The sequence below is a fragment of the Arabidopsis lyrata genome (genome assembly GCF_000004255.2).
Source record: "Arabidopsis lyrata subsp. lyrata unplaced genomic scaffold ARALYscaffold_7, whole genome shotgun sequence".
In the NCBI taxonomy this organism is placed as follows: domain Eukaryota; kingdom Viridiplantae; phylum Streptophyta; class Magnoliopsida; order Brassicales; family Brassicaceae; genus Arabidopsis; species Arabidopsis lyrata.
In genome coordinates this window covers 5,891,752-5,906,974 of record NW_003302549.1, presented here as the reverse complement: position 1 = coordinate 5,906,974, position 15,223 = coordinate 5,891,752, and the positions used below count along the sequence as shown (strand labels likewise).

The 15,223-nt window shown below is 37.4% G+C and overlaps 6 protein-coding genes across 7 annotated transcripts; 2 read left to right on the top strand and 4 right to left on the bottom strand.

Annotated features, from left to right (window-relative positions):
* Positions 1–2,516: 2,516 nt before the first annotated feature.
* Positions 2,517–4,519, bottom strand: LOC9303545. The gene is made up of 5 exons (XM_021017356.1): positions 4,217–4,519; positions 3,326–3,410; positions 3,001–3,123; positions 2,806–2,907; positions 2,517–2,724 (listed from the first exon to the last, which is right to left on the bottom strand). The coding sequence occupies exons 1-5, from the start codon at positions 4,339–4,341 to the stop codon at positions 2,674–2,676; spliced, it is 486 nt and encodes a 161-aa protein (XP_020873015.1). The 5' UTR covers positions 4,342–4,519; the 3' UTR covers positions 2,517–2,673.
* A 127-nt stretch (positions 4,520–4,646) lies between these two features.
* On the bottom strand, positions 4,647–6,191 carry LOC9305594. 2 transcript variants are annotated; one of them, XM_002867426.2, is made up of 5 exons: positions 5,885–6,191; positions 5,446–5,601; positions 5,200–5,295; positions 4,996–5,116; positions 4,647–4,922 (listed from the first exon to the last, which is right to left on the bottom strand). In XM_002867426.2, exons 1-5 carry the CDS (start codon positions 6,155–6,157, stop codon positions 4,741–4,743), a joined length of 828 nt encoding a protein of 275 aa, XP_002867472.1. In that variant the 5' UTR covers positions 6,158–6,191; the 3' UTR covers positions 4,647–4,740. The 2 variants fall into 2 exon arrangements, with proteins under 2 accessions (XP_002867472.1, XP_020873014.1); XM_021017355.1 differs by having other exon boundaries at positions 4,917–4,941; positions 5,885–6,186.
* Positions 6,192–7,713: 1,522 nt separating this feature from the next.
* On the top strand, positions 7,714–9,366 carry LOC9303544 (WAT1-related protein At4g28040). The gene is made up of 4 exons (XM_021017113.1): positions 7,714–8,103; positions 8,192–8,377; positions 8,462–8,980; positions 9,061–9,366. Exons 1-4 carry the CDS (start codon positions 7,925–7,927, stop codon positions 9,254–9,256), a joined length of 1,080 nt encoding a protein of 359 aa, XP_020872772.1. The 5' UTR covers positions 7,714–7,924; the 3' UTR covers positions 9,257–9,366.
* Positions 9,358–10,841, bottom strand: LOC9303543 (tetraspanin-7). Its single transcript, XM_002867425.2, has 2 exons — positions 10,239–10,841; positions 9,358–9,924 (listed from the first exon to the last, which is right to left on the bottom strand). The coding sequence occupies exons 1-2, from the start codon at positions 10,743–10,745 to the stop codon at positions 9,637–9,639; spliced, it is 795 nt and encodes a 264-aa protein (XP_002867471.1). The 5' UTR covers positions 10,746–10,841; the 3' UTR covers positions 9,358–9,636.
* Positions 10,842–10,993: 152 nt separating this feature from the next.
* On the bottom strand, positions 10,994–12,284 carry LOC9305593 (cytochrome c oxidase subunit 6b-3). Its single transcript, XM_002867424.2, has 4 exons — positions 12,110–12,284; positions 11,450–11,538; positions 11,293–11,374; positions 10,994–11,197 (listed from the first exon to the last, which is right to left on the bottom strand). The coding sequence occupies exons 1-4, from the start codon at positions 12,281–12,283 to the stop codon at positions 11,144–11,146; spliced, it is 399 nt and encodes a 132-aa protein (XP_002867470.2). The 5' UTR covers position 12,284; the 3' UTR covers positions 10,994–11,143.
* A 145-nt stretch (positions 12,285–12,429) lies between these two features.
* On the top strand, positions 12,430–15,143 carry LOC9303542 (lactation elevated protein 1). Its single transcript, XM_002869475.2, has 12 exons — positions 12,430–12,795; positions 12,887–13,110; positions 13,188–13,257; positions 13,348–13,434; positions 13,519–13,584; positions 13,693–13,785; positions 13,874–13,930; positions 14,016–14,144; positions 14,316–14,406; positions 14,497–14,585; positions 14,677–14,870; positions 14,941–15,143. The coding sequence occupies exons 1-12, from the start codon at positions 12,547–12,549 to the stop codon at positions 15,014–15,016; spliced, it is 1,425 nt and encodes a 474-aa protein (XP_002869521.1). The 5' UTR covers positions 12,430–12,546; the 3' UTR covers positions 15,017–15,143.
* The last annotated feature ends 80 nt before the right edge of the window (positions 15,144–15,223 follow it).

The following is a 15,223-nucleotide window of genomic DNA, read 5'->3' as shown; positions in this document are numbered from 1 at the left end:
AAGTCTCGCAGTAGGCGTTAGGGCGTGCAATGTAGAAATTATTTGTTGATTTATGTGTTTGGCTATAACCATGAGAACAAAAAAATGAGCAAAATTGACGGTTTTTTGGAGCCATATGAAAGAATTGTTATTAAACATAATAATCACTTTCTGATTTATGATTTTGGCTATAACTATAATTAGAAAAAAAAAACAAAAGGAGCAAAGTTGATGGTAATCTGAAGTCTGATGAAAGAATTCTTGATAAGCGTATAAATCATTTACTGAAGATGAGTTTGGCTATAACAAAGATAACAAAAAAACATGAGTAAAATAACGATTTTCTGGAGTCTAATGAAAGAGCTTTTGATAAATGTAGAAATCATTTGTTGATTGATGAGTTTTTGATAATTATGTTGAATCCGGATCTCAGTATTACCAATGAGATGCTTTGTTGGTAATTACTTTTTTATTTTTTTTGTCGTCCACAATCAAAACTCTAAAATTTTCGACGGAACGTTAACTGATTCTGATGTTATAAACCGGGTGTCAGGAATCCTGAAAACGACGAAGTACCTATCGTCACATGCAAAGAGAATGCTATAAAATGATGACGTTCGTTGTTTTCTTATTGCCTTGAAATTTTTGTTTTTTGTTTTTTTTTTTATGATTGGCATCTTATTTTTTTACCATTTATAATATTCTTTTATCTCTCATGATTTTACCGTTTATGCACGATAACTTACACCATTTGTATATATATTATTACTATGGTGTTGATAATAGAGTGATATATTTTTATCCTTAAATTTCGTTAGTATATATTTCAGTTTAACTGTTGAGATTTAGTTTTTTTTTTTCTAAACTTAATTTATTAATCTTATGGATAAATTCTATATCGTTTAATCAATATTCGTTTTTGTTAATTTTCTGATTTAGTTTTTAATATATATTTTCCATTGTTATGTTCTTTCCAAATAATCGTTAGGTCTACATATACGTATCGCGCGTTTATACCTCATTGGATTGTTTAGCCGAGTAATCTTTTGATATGGGTTCTACAATGATACCTTTTACCTCTGATTCATGTGATGGTGGTTATTTTCATATTGCGTCTCTTAACCCTAACATGGGTGAGTGGTCTGTTTTGGTGAAGATTTGAATTGTTGGTCTATTTCGCGTGACTCGGGTAGAGAGCTCAATATGATTTTGGGTGACGAGCATGTTAGTATTTTAATAACTTACCTTCTATACATGTTTTCGATATTAAATTGAATTGTTTTTTTCTTTAACATTTCATTTGCAGTTCACCCAAATTTAAGCCGTTGTTCGTGATGAATTAATTGATAATTATTTTTCAAGATTGATAATCGATGAGTGGGTGAGCATTAAATTTTTTGATGTATCCCGGGTTAACAGCATCTTGAGACCAGTACCGCATAGATTCAAGATTGTGTTTCGTTCGGACACTTTAGTGCAAAGTATTAATATGTGCTCCAGTAGAACCTATTTCAATCTAACTGAGTTTGTGAGTATATTGAGTGGTATTGTTAACCCGAATATTTGCGTTGGTAAGCCTAATTTATGAATTTATTTGTGCTTTTGGAGTTTATTTGCGATTCATGTTCTGACTGTATTATTCATGTGTGTGTTTCATAGATGTTATTGGCAAAATTCTCAACGTGAGAGAGTTGGTTTTTGTTCCTTCCGTGGAACATTCTCAAGGAGGATATTTTGAGCTGTGCTTTGGTTTACGTGATACTGAGTAAGTCACTATTCTTTTAAAGATTTAAACCAGAATATAATGTCTTATGACTTCTTCAAATCTTAAAATTAGGTGTATCCATCTAGAGTGTCGTTTAACGGGTGACCTTGCAGTCGAGTTCTATGACTTATGGAAGCATCGTTCACGTAACACAGTGATATGTATTATCAAGTTTGTGAAATTAGAGCTATCACAGGAACATAGGTGGAGATGTACCAATGTTACCGGAAGTACGAGGATTATGTTGAATCCGGATCTCAGTATTACCGACGAGATGCTTTGTTGGTAAGTATTTTTTTTTTCCGTTTACAATCAAAACTCTAAAGTTGGCGACTGGACATTCACTGTTTATGGTGTTCTTAATCGGATGTCAGGAATCCTGAAAATGACCAAGTACCGATCATCACACGGAAGGAGAATGCCATGGAGTGATGATGTTCGTTGATTTCTTATTTTGTTGGTGAATGATTTTAAAAGATGATTTATTATTATTTTTTAGCATTTATAATATTATTGAATTTTTTAAATTTCATCATTTTCCATAATTTTATCACACTAAATCCTAAACAATTTACCATATTTTTCTTACACTACCAAGTAACACCTAAACAATCCCTTATTTCACATGATTTTACCATTTATACAGCATTCTTCCCGCGCATGCGCGCGGGCAATCACCTAGTTCAATTTTATATGAACAAAAAAATATACTTTGAAATTGTTAAAAAGTGTATGTTTGATTTTATTTAAATGTAAAACTTTTTAAATTGTGTTTTCTTTTGCAAATAGCAGGATTTGACATTTGAAACAAAGGAGGATTAACAAAGTGTGTAATATGATGTGTTTAACGACTTACATGAACACACTAGACAAAAACCAAATGAAACTCAACAAGACATAGTCAAAGTTTTTCTTTACTGTGGGAGATTCTATGTTGATGGAACGAATAGATGCACAACCGCAGACCAATAACCAGCCAACTGCAGTTATAAATAGAACCCAGGATTTAGTAAAAGCCATTCATTTCTCAACAACACTGAGGAAGTATAAGTATAACATACCTGAGCCAGGATACCCTTCCCTGTTTGGGCTTCGATCACCAGCCCTATTGTGAGTCCTATGATTGCCCATGCTCCGTTTATAGCCTCTATTTCACGCCTTCTCTGTAAATCAAAGGAGAGAATAACGTTCTGTGCTATTTCTACCAATTTTGAATACAATCTACCATCATTCATCCAGAGGGTTGATTTCCTCACCTGTTGCTTTTCTCTGCCTTTAATCTCTTCCATTTGCTTGCCAGCTAACCGCTTGGCCTCAAGAGGGTCTACCATGATTACCTCTTTTTTTACCTTTGCTTTTCCTGGAGGGGGAGGAGATACCTAGAAGAACGCTCGGCATGTCAGTAAGTTTAAACCAATGGTCTTATCAACCAACAAGAAGATCAACTATGTCATGAGTATGACTTGGAGTCCAGAATGAAAACACTACTAGAATAACAAAGTATGATAGTTATATGGATCGTAGGTTCTTTTGCGTATGGAGAAGCTAAGCTATAACTGCAAAAAAGGATTAATGTTATACATTTGGGTTTGCTAGAACTCGAACTACTCCAACTCTGGCTCTGTTTCCCACCAACTTTACATCTTGGTGTCTTCTTAGTCCCTTTCTGATAAAGCACACAAATTTATCATGAATGGAGGTCAATATACTGGAAGTTATCTATTTATCAAACGCAATGATAACATGCAATCAATGACTCCTGCATTGGATGAAACTAGGAAGCGTTGTCTCACATGGGAAAATAATCAAAAGACTTAATGATAAACTAAGCCTGAATACTTGATTCTCATGATCTTATAACCAACTTAGATAGAGAAATGTCATAAAAGAAGAGAAGAAATAAAGCTGGCAGTGGAACAAACACAGGGTATGTAAGTAAGAGAAGGAAAAAAAAGAAAGAAATACACAATGCAGAATAACAGGAATGCTTATCTCATGAATAGAATAACGACCAATTCGGTACCAGTAAGTAAACTTATTCAAAACGCAAGAGCAAAGAATTCACAACACAAGTGTGATTATGTGAAATGAAACAGATCCAATTGGAACTAATCCGCTTCCAGACTATAAACTGTTCACTGATTGCATTTGGATCCAAAACATAATGAAACAAAGAGGCATTACTCATAGAAAACATCTTAACCCAAGCAATTGAAAGGGTAAAAACCGTGGATCCAACAGAGAATAAATCAAAGTCACAATTAGAGAAATCTCAATTACGCAAAATGGATTATGGTTTTAGAAGTTCAGAGGAATTTAGTGGCGAGTAACAACATAAATCACAAACCCAGAACACCAATTACAAAAATCACGAGGCAGAACACTACATACGCTGTTCATTCCGAAAATCCAAAACTTCGACGGAGAAATGTAATTTGAAAAACAGAGAATTTCAGAGAGAGAGAAACTTACACGAGAGAAGAGGAAGGAGTCGTAAAGCGTACATTGGTTGAAGTAAGCTGAGGATCAGCTCCAGGGAAGAAGAAGATAGGCGGCGCTGAAGAGAAAGACGTCACCACCATTTCTAAGCCTTTCATATTTTCGAAGCGTTCGTTCTTCGTCTCTGTTTTATATTGGTCTAGACTCTAGAGACTGAAAACAAAAGGCCACTCAAAACGTCGTCGTTTTCCTATACCTCCACCACCAACCAAAAAAAGGATCACAGAAACCATCTTAAATCTTATCCAATAAAAGTTCATTAATGGGTGATTTGATTATACACGACAATGGACTAACCAAACCAAGTGTTTTCTATGCAATTAGTAAAATAGAATGTTGGTTTTGTAGACATGACACTTGTGTAGTTACGTTTGCCTAAGGAATAAATTTTAAGACACAGAAGAAAATAAAATAAAAGTGATTTTGTTGAGAGTTATAAAGCTTTTATTGATTGCCAAAAACAGGTATACAAATTGGATATTTGAAAAGATTTACAATTACATGGACATAATTGAGGAGGTAGTAGGGAGGGCGAGCCAGAGGAGGAGCCGTTGTGGCCTGTTGAGGTATCGAGCTTGCCACACTGGCTCAGCAGTCTCTTGCTCGAACCCGCTTTTCATGTATAGCCTCTTTGCTGCTTCATTGTCTACCGTCACATGCACGTACATATCCGTTATGCCTGAACCATATTCACAACTCTTTTTTTTAACTCCAATTGGACACGTCTAAGGAGTTTGATTAAACATTCTTACCCCATTCTCCAGCAACTCTCTTAGACTTGTCAATGAGTTTGTAACCAACTCCATTACGATGCAGCTCTTTTGCAACACAAACGTTGCTTAAGTATGCCCTTGCGAAATCCACACCAATCCCCTATAACATAAAAGAGACTTATTAGGCTTCTCATCTGGTCATTTATCAGATTCAAGTTCAACACTGTTGGCAACATCAAATACCTCTGGTTTTGTTCCAGCAATTTCATCAGGAAGCCAACGACATTGGTTAAGATCAAGGCTTCCCACCACAACTCTGTCTTCTATGCCATCAGAGAACTGAGAAACAGATTGAAGCATATAGCACAAATCCATATCACTGCCGTTTTTTCTAGACCAGGAAGTAACAACGAAATGTAGAGCACGATACATTAATGCAACAAACCCTCTTGAACAGGTAAAAAAAGATGAGTAATTGAATAGACAGACCTTGCATGAAGAGCATAAATCCTCGGAAGAGCTTGATAATTGCGACAATGGAAGGGTAGCATTTATGCAAGCAACCCGCGTAAACCCTTCCCTCTTCCCTGAAGTTCTCTCCTTAAGCGCCTCGAATTCACGCTCTGCCAAGTATCTTCTATGATCCTAATGAAACTTGAACAGCAAACTGTAAACATCAGCATAAGAAACAAGCAATAAACCAAGTACCACCCCTAACGAGAAAACACTTCAAACCAAACAAAACGCTCCAAACTAATCACACAATAACAACGATTTCTACAGCATTAGACGATCTTCAAGACTATAATCACAGCTCCAACATCAATTTTCATTTCATCTATCGATTTACAGTTCACAGAGTTGACTTCATGATACAACAAATCCCTAAAATAATGGTTCTAATTCACCGATTAAGTAAGAAACTGACTTGGATATTGTAAGCAGAAGGATTTAGTTCGTTGAAGGTTCGTACGCGAAGACAAGCTGCAGCCCAAAGCTCATCTTCTGACACCGATTCGGATATGACGAACGTCGACTTGTCGATCGCTGGAGCACAAATGTGTGATGAAGCAGCGACGGGACGGAACCGGAACCTCAAGGAAGGAATCGAAAGAGACGAGCGTGATGATCCATCTGTGTTTGAGTCGCTGAAGATGGCGATAGAGGATGAACTTGGAAGAGACGAACAGAGAAACGCCATTTTTCGCGGACTAATCACATCCTCAGCTTCTAGCTAAGCTTCAAAGCTCGTTTGTATGGGCTTTTCTATTATTGGGCCCAATTGGAGCCCATGGTTTTCAAATTTTATCCGAAAGAAATGGCAGCCTCACAAATACCAAATAAATTTCATAAAAAACATTGTTCTTATCGCAACAATAGACGTTTTATCATCAATCATTTGAATGTACCTAATCAACTACGTATCTTACTTCTTTTTGGTTGATGATATAGAAAAGAATTGGGAGTTGTATTTGTTACCTAATAAGAATTAATAATTTGTGGATTTCAAGTTGTAATGTACACCTAGCTAATTAAGATAGGCAAGTAGTGCTAGTTCATGCATGATGATGTATTGATGTGGTAGTAAAAGATATAAGATTATCCCAAATAAAGTAATAGTTAGAAAATATGGAAGGATTAGAATGAGGATGTGAAGATGATGTGTGTCATGAGTCATTAGTCCTTGTCATTATCCTATGATTCATATCTCTTCTTCTCGTGCATCCAATTCTTATTGGTCAACAAATACCAACAGAAGTATAGAAATCATCTCAGCAATAATAGAAAGAAACCTACTTACGATTGGTGGGAGGGATACATAAGAAGACAAATAGACTGACGATTAACTATAACATGTTCACGCATATGATCTTTTTATCTATTTCCACAATTCTGATCTCTATGAGACTATATGACCTATAAATACACCTGTATTTATTTAAATATAGAATGTACGTCAAAATATTCGTATATACAACGCATTACCATCGCACAGGGCAACCTAGCTAGGTGGCCATTTTTAGTTTCATGAAAAATGTTTGATTTAGTTGATACGTATTTAATCGTATTGTCAATAAAATGGAATATCATACAGTGAAATCAAAGCAACATTTAGGAATAAACTAAACAATAATTGGTAATCAAATCTGAAAATGTCGTAGTCATACGTATAATTTTCTTCTTTGAATTTTTAGTTTTTTTCTTTTGTTAGAGATTTCTTTGAAACAATAATTAAATCTTTCCTTACATATTGTATACAATGAATAGAAAAACATCCAACGAGAGAATAAAAAAATACAAAATATAGATTTCTATATATGTATATTAAATCACAAGACATTATTGAATAAATGTCGGGTTATCTATTATGTGCATGTGATATATATAGTACTTAAGAGTGGGCTACAGACCAACTTTGGCTTTCCAAGAACATGGTTGCATCGAGCAGCTTTGCTAGAGATAAAGTATACTATAACTACTACGTACTTCTCCCTTACTTTGTGATGCGGAAACTCAAAACCGTAATCACTCGTGTTATATTTTTTTGTTGTTTCTTTCAACGCGAATATCTGAAACCAGTTTAGTTTTCGCTGGTCTACAGATCCATTTGCAAGAAATGTCAACAAAATAAGAAGCTCTTATCATTCCCACGAGTTTTAGTTAAGGTATTCAATTATTCCAATATATATTATTTTCCAGTCCACCAATAGATAAGCTTACATATTCTAGAGACTTAATAAAAATGTATAGACTATAGTTGAATATTTTTTTCATCAACGTACGCGGCTAACAGTTTCGTTAACATCCTTCCTATCACATGATTCGCACACACGCTCGACACATGGATTATTTTTGTATTCACATAAACGATATATAATTACAAGCCGAGACGTATATTGGGAGATTCATTTGTAGTGTGACTTTATATCTTAAAAGAAAAAAGGCAGAGAGAGAGAGAGAGAGAGCGATGGAGATATCTAAATACAAGGCGGTGCTAGCGTTAGTGATGTTGCAGTTTACGTCGGCCGGAGTTGCACTCTTCACGAAAGCTGCTTTCATGGAAGGACTCAATCCCACCGTCTTCGTTGTTTACCGTCAAGCCATCGCCACTCTCTTCATCTGCCCCATCTCTTTCATTTCCGCTTGGTAACTTCAGTTTTTGGACCATTCATATATTATATATCACATGATTATTGATGAACAACACTCGTTTCCATGTGAATGGTAAATACAGGAGGAAAGAAAACAAACCATCTCTGGGAGTAAGAGGCTTTTGGTGGGTGGCTTTGACGGCTTTTATTGGTGTGACTGTGAATCAGAACGCTTATTTCAAAGGGATTGACTTGTCTTCTTCATCCATGGCTTGTGCCATGACTAATCTTATTCCTGCCGTCACCTTCATTATCTCCATCATTGTTGGGTCTGTGTTATCATCATACATATTTATATCTAAGATTCTATATTTATGGATTGGTTACTTATTGATATTGGATGTTTGTTTCAGGTTCGAGAGTATAAAGAGGAAAAGTATGAAAAGTGTTGCAAAGGTAATAGGAACAGGTGTGTGTGTGGGAGGAGCCATGGCTATGACTTTTCTCAGAGGTCCAAAATTGCTCCATGCGTTGCTCAACCAAGACAACACAGCTTGGTTACTCGGCTGTTTCTTTCTTCTCATTAGCACATTCGCTTGGTCCCTTTGGTTGATCCTTCAGGTTCCTATTGCATCTCATTGTCCTGATCACTTGTACACTTCTGCCTGCACATGTTTCATGGCTACCATAGCCTCTTTCTTCATGGCTCTCGCCTTAGGAAACACTCATTTACCGTCATGGAAACTTGATTCCTCCTTGAAGCTCTCCTGTTGCATATACTCTGGATTTCAATTGGCGATATCTTTCTTTCTACAAGCTTGGGTCGTGTCACAGAAAGGACCTCTTTTCTCTGCCCTATTTAATCCTCTTTCTGCAGTCATCGTCACTTTCTTCGGCGCTCTGTATCTAAAAGAACAGACTTACCTCGGGAGGTTTGCCATTTTCGTACTGTCCTCTCTTCGTTCTGTAGCTCGATTCACATTTTTATAATCTGTTTTGCTCGTATTTCCAGCTTGCTAGGCGCTTTGGCTATCATCCTTGGTCTCTATATTGTTCTCTGGGGCAAATCCGAAGACTATCAAGAAGAATCAACAGACCTGAAATTGGAAAATGAATACACCACTTCCTCCCAATCCGACATTGTTTCCATTATGATTGGTGATAAGGCCTTTCGTAGTTCGGAGCTATTAGAACCGCTTCTCATGTGAGTTATATTGAAGTTAGTTCTAAATGGTGTAAGGGAAATTTTTTGACAATGGACAATTTAAGAATATGAAAATGATAGTAATGCAAATTGAAATGGAACTTCTTTTACGAATCTCAGTCATCTCAATAGATGTATAAGCTACTCCACACACAAGAGTCGAAATAGAAGCACAAGCAAGTGTTTTTGTAACTCATTTAGTCATATGTTGCAAATTGAAGAGAGAAAATACATGGAAATGCAATCTCACACACACAAGACAAGCGATCAACAAGTTTTCTCAAATGCTGCATTTACTTACTCGATGATGGCACTTGAGATATCATTCGCTTGGTCTCAGTCTTGATTTGAAGGGCATCTCTGCTATTTCAAACGCATAAAGATCTAATACCAGCTGCGTTTCCTGTTGTTCCTGAACGCGCAACAACCAACAGAGTAGACGATAATGAGAAATATGAGGAAGACAATATTGACCTGAGCCACTTTTTTCCATGAGTTCTTGATGTTGTCGAGCAGACCAGCCTTGCAGGCATCACAGTCGTAGCATAGAGTTCCTGGTTTGTTGTCCCAGACATTACAGTCCTCGTTTTTGTATGGACCAGCGGTCTTTGTCCAAGTAGTCGGGTTCACATAGGTGAAGTTACAGTCATTGGACGGCTTACAGCAACCAGACTACACAAAAAGTAAAAGCAAAAAAAAGTGGTTAGTAATAAACATTGTCTCAAGAGATACAAATCCATCTCCATTTGGAAAAGCAGCTTTTGATACTCATCTCTAAAGACTAAATCTTCCTAAAAGGCTTTGTGTGTTTGATTCCATGGGAGAAAAAAGTAAGCTTTTTTGTTCATAAAACAAAAAGCGCTTTTTGAGGAAAAAGCATAGTTGAATCCATAAATCTCATCAAAAAGCTAGATTCACTTTTAAAACCCGATCTCAAATTCTCAATCACAGATAAACAAAATCCGAATCGGATAAAAATTGTGAACCTGAAGAGCATTGAGATTAGCCTTGTAGAATTCTTCAACGTTAATGCTGGAATAACGAGTGCGATAAGTGGAGCAAACGTCTGAGTACATCAAACAACTCCTGATCCGTTCCCAATTCTTAGCATTGGTGACACGTTTCTGCAGCCAATTTGAGTAATCGCCGACATGATACTCTTTATACCCTCGATCTGATATAACCTCGCCGGCGCCGCGGTTAGTGACGGCGAATGCGAAGATTGTGAAGCTGAAGCCAAGGAGAATGAGAAGGAACATAGCGAAGAGGTAAAGCCAGAGAAGGCAAGAGACACGGCAACAAGCACCGACGAGTCCGGCGATTGAGACGAACATGAGGAAGATTCCGAGTACGACGATTGGTTTGTCGAGGAAACGTTCGCATTCGGTGGCTGCATTTTTGCCGAGCCAGATCCCGGCGGAGAGAATTGGGATTGAGAGAAGGAAAGTGAAGAAATTGAGGATTCCGAGGAGATTGTTGCTACACTGAACCATTTTCTCCGGCGGAAATAAAAAAGGGATATTTTTTTTATCTCCGATTTCAGATCTTAAGCAAAAAAAAATGGGAACTTTGTCCGTTACGAAATCTGTTGGGAACTAAACGGTTCTAATTGATTTTTCAAGACAGCTAGACAAGAAAAAGTTAAAATCTTTAATACTAAGGAAAGCTTTTGTGTATTTATTGTTTACACCCTCAAGTTGTTGGAAGTGATAAAATTGTCTCGACAATTAAAATTTTGACATGAAATCCAAAGAATGTCTGATTCCAATTTATTTAATTGATCATCAAAGGAAAAACGCTTAACGAAAGACAAAGAGTTAGATTTCATGATCATCCACACGACCTTTTTGGTCTCAAACTTAAAATGATAAAAGAGAGATTCTTGTCTGAATCAAAGAGGGCCAGGGAATGTTCCGGTCTCCCTCTGCTCATTCCACTTGTCAACCTGAGAGAAGATAATCACATACCTTGTCAAGAATGTGGGTAGCTAGAGAAAGATCATGATAATAAGAAGTGAAGCAAAATCATGAAAGTACAAACCCATTCTCCAGGGCAGAGAGCGCGGTAGTACTTGGCGAACCTCTCGCATTCATTTGAATCCTCACCTTTTGCAGTTGTGCACCTGCAGATATAGTTTTGTTGTTGTTGAAGTTAGGGAATGAATTGAAGAGTCACTAACTCAATCACACAAAAGTACCTGTGGAACTCAATGTAACGGGTGAAGCAGTGCCTCGTTTGGTTAGTTGTTGGAAACCGGAAATCAGCAGGAGCAGTTTTGAGTTCAATCTAAGTCAATAGAAAACACCAAAACAAACAGGTTTAGACACCGAGTTACATCATATAGTGAGTCACGAAGATGAAACCAACTATACTAACAATGTCTTACAGAATTCAAAGATCCATCTTTTCTTCTCTTTCAGTTCCTAAATCTACTAAAAATGCCAAAATGGTTTGAAAGAGAACTCTATTATACAATTCCGATGCAATCAGATGTCTTCGAGAACTCAAAAGCTTCATCTTCCATTTCCATTCAATTCCTAATCTAACTCTTATACCACAATTAAACAAACCACTCAAGCAACAAAAGACCACGCCTTTGAGAAAACGATTTGACAGAAAATCTTCATTCCTCTTATACAAAATGTTTTTCTTCTCTATCCAAACACTCTATCAGATCATCAATAGAGGATGAGTGAAAAAGCCAGAGTAACGAATCAGATCTCGAATATAAAAGTCGAATTTTCAAAACAGAATTCTGATTCTTCTATGTCCTCATTAACAAACTACAATCTCCGGCGGAAAAAACAGAGCTAAATCGTGTTTATAATAAATACATAAGAAAAAGATGAAAGATTACCTCGTCCTCCATGGCTGATCTGAGAACGAACGATGAGAATGTTTGGTTTGGTGGAGAGAGAGAGAGAGGAGAAGCAGTCGATTTAAAATGAAGAAGTTTGCAAATCGCCAACTTTTCTCTCCGGTGACGACGACTAGAAGAAGAAGAAGCCAATGAGGCCGCTTGGGCTTCCATACTAATGGGCCTAAAATCACTTTACAATTCAAACCGATTGAATTGGTTAATATCGGTTTAGTGGAACAATTCGGTTTAGTCAGTCCACATTTTTGGGTTGTTGAATCTTTCTTGAGTTCAGAGAGTTCGTGCTCGAGCAGGTGAGGAGTGAGGGGGGTGCATCGCTGCGACTCTTCTTCTTCTTCGCTGAATCCGTCATCCTCCGATCATCTTGGAGTTTTCCGATTACCTCTCTCTCTCTCTCTCTCATTCTCATTCTCATCATGCGTTTGCTTCTTCTCTCCCTTCGCCGTGTAACTCCACTCTCGAGGCATCAACGATACGCTTTCGCTCCTATTCATAATTGTTTGATCTCAATCAATCCCAGCTCGCCTTCTTCATCCCTTGTTTTCTCGGTTTCTTCCTTCTGTTCGTCTCCACATTCCAATGGAGATGGAAAGATTGCAGGGCCGTTAGTGGAGTATGAACGCAGAATCGTAGCTGGAGAGTTATTGGATGGAGATTTATGTCAGGTACTTTCCTTTTCTTTTTTTTTTTTTTTTGTTTCCTTCTCTAGTGTGAATTGATTTCTGAAGTTTTTTTTTTTTTTTTTTTTTGTTGCAGCTAGGTACTTTAAGAGAACTTCAGAGACTCTACGACGAGCTTGTTCAATCTGCTGATGCTTGTCGATTGGATCGTTATTCTGCATCTGCAAAATCCACTAGGACTAATTGGTTCTGGAACAAATTTGTGTCTCACTCTTCTGTCTCTCCTGTCAAAGGCTTATACTTGTATGGAGGAGTAGGAACTGGAAAGACAATGCTCATGGACTTGTTTTTTCATCAATTGTTAGTATGAGATCACAATTCATGTAATTTTTACATATTTGTTGTGGATTCATCTGATCCTGTTTTAACTGAGTTAGGCCAGGTAGCTGGAGAACACAAAGGATTCACTTTCACAATTTCATGTTGAGTGTTCATAGCCGCCTGCAAGTAAATTCCCAGTTCCAAGCTTCATTTTTTAAGCTGAGGATTGCAATAACCATTGGACTCAACTTTTTTGCATTTTAATGTCGTATGCAGAAGCACAAGGGTCTTGAAGATCCACTTGAAGTTGTTGGCCTGGAAATAGCCGACGAGGCTATATTACTATGCTTAGATGAGTTCATGGTATGTGAATGTGACGCTCATCTTTACTGTTTAATATCTTGTTCAGGGAAAACTCACGTTGCTTTATTGCTTTATCATGTAAAGGTCAATGATGTAGCTGATGCACTGATACTAAACCGTCTTTTTAGACACTTGTTTAACAATGGCATTGTAAGTAATCTATAAAACCTTTGTCTTTCTCAGCTCTTCTAGTCTACTGGACCTAAACCTATAGTTATTTAAAAGTTTTTACATGTCGGTAATTGGAGAAAAGTGTAGATTCTTGTTGCTACATCAAACCGTGCTCCAGATAATCTCTATGAAGGTGGTTTACAGAGGGACTTATTCCTTCCGTTTATTTCCACGCTAAAGGTTACAAATACAAATACCTGTTACTATCAACGCCCTTTCATGTGATCCATTATGCTTCGTAACTGATACTGAGAAGCAATTGTTGTAGGAAAGATGTGTGGTTCGTGAGATTGGCTCATCGGTGGACTATCGGAAATTGACCTCTGTACGTGATTTCACGTCTCTCAGTAACTGTCTTAGTTTTGTTGCAACGTGATTACAATTTTATAGCTATGCACTCTTGGGTGCAGGCTGAAGAGGGATTTTACTTCATTGGGAAGGATATCTCTGGCCTTCTTAAACAGAAGTTTCAGCTATTGGTTGGCGATCAACCAGCCGGTCCTCAAGTGGTTGAAGTAGTAATGGGAAGGAAATTGCAGGTTTTTTTGCTTCTTCTTTCACAGATGCATCAATTTGTAGTTCACGATTTTCTGCTGAAGGTTGCTTTTGTTGACTGATTAGGCCGAAGACCTTCAGATACCATTCCATTAAATAGCTTATTTGAAATCCCATGATCTTTTTTTCTAAATGTATTGTTTGTTGTACGCCAGGTTCCTCTGGCTGCGGATGGATGTGCCTACTTTCTTTTTGAAGAGCTGTGTGATAGACCCCTAGGTGCAGCCGATTATCTCGGATTATTCAGTAAGTCTAATCTCCCAGTGCCATCATACCTTGTCATTGCACTTGAATTCTTACATGCTGCTTAGTCTTGAGATGCAAATTTCATTGCAGAGAAATTTCATACTTTGGCTCTGGAAGGTGTACCCATCTTCGGGCTTCACAATAGAACCGCAGCTTACCGTTTTGTGACCCTGGTTGATGTATATCTCGCTTTATCTCGCTTTATCTCTCTTTTCTACATTCAATCTCTTTTTAAAAATTTGCTTTCTCAACTGTTGAGATTACTTACAGGTAATGTATGAGACCAAGGCCAGGCTTCTATGCACGGCAGAAGGTGGCCCTATAGAACTGCTGGAGAGAATAGTGACAATCTCTGATGCGCAGCAAATAGCACCTAGAACATCTTCAAGATCAAGGAAGAGTGATGATCCCGACCTTTGTGTGGACAACGAGCTTGGTTTTGCTAAAGACCGCACCATTAGCAGGTACAATCGAGCAACTGTTGCTTTTTTCTGATTCATAGTCTGGACTGATGATCTCCAATGCGTGCCACAGATTAACGGAGATGAACAGCAAAGAATACTTGGAACAACATTCCAGAATGTTGCAGGAGAAGCAGCCTTCTTCTTAGTATTATTACAATGTGATTAGAGATGCTGTTAAACCTGTTGGAACCATTGTTACAGAACAAAAGGTCTCATAATGTATTTATTCTCTGTGTTTGAGCACAGACCCATATTTTTCTTGCAAGTTGATCATGTTTTCATCAGTTACGGAACCGAGATACTGTGCTCTCAAATACCAGGAATGAACATTCAGGGTTTTCTCTCTCTTTTTG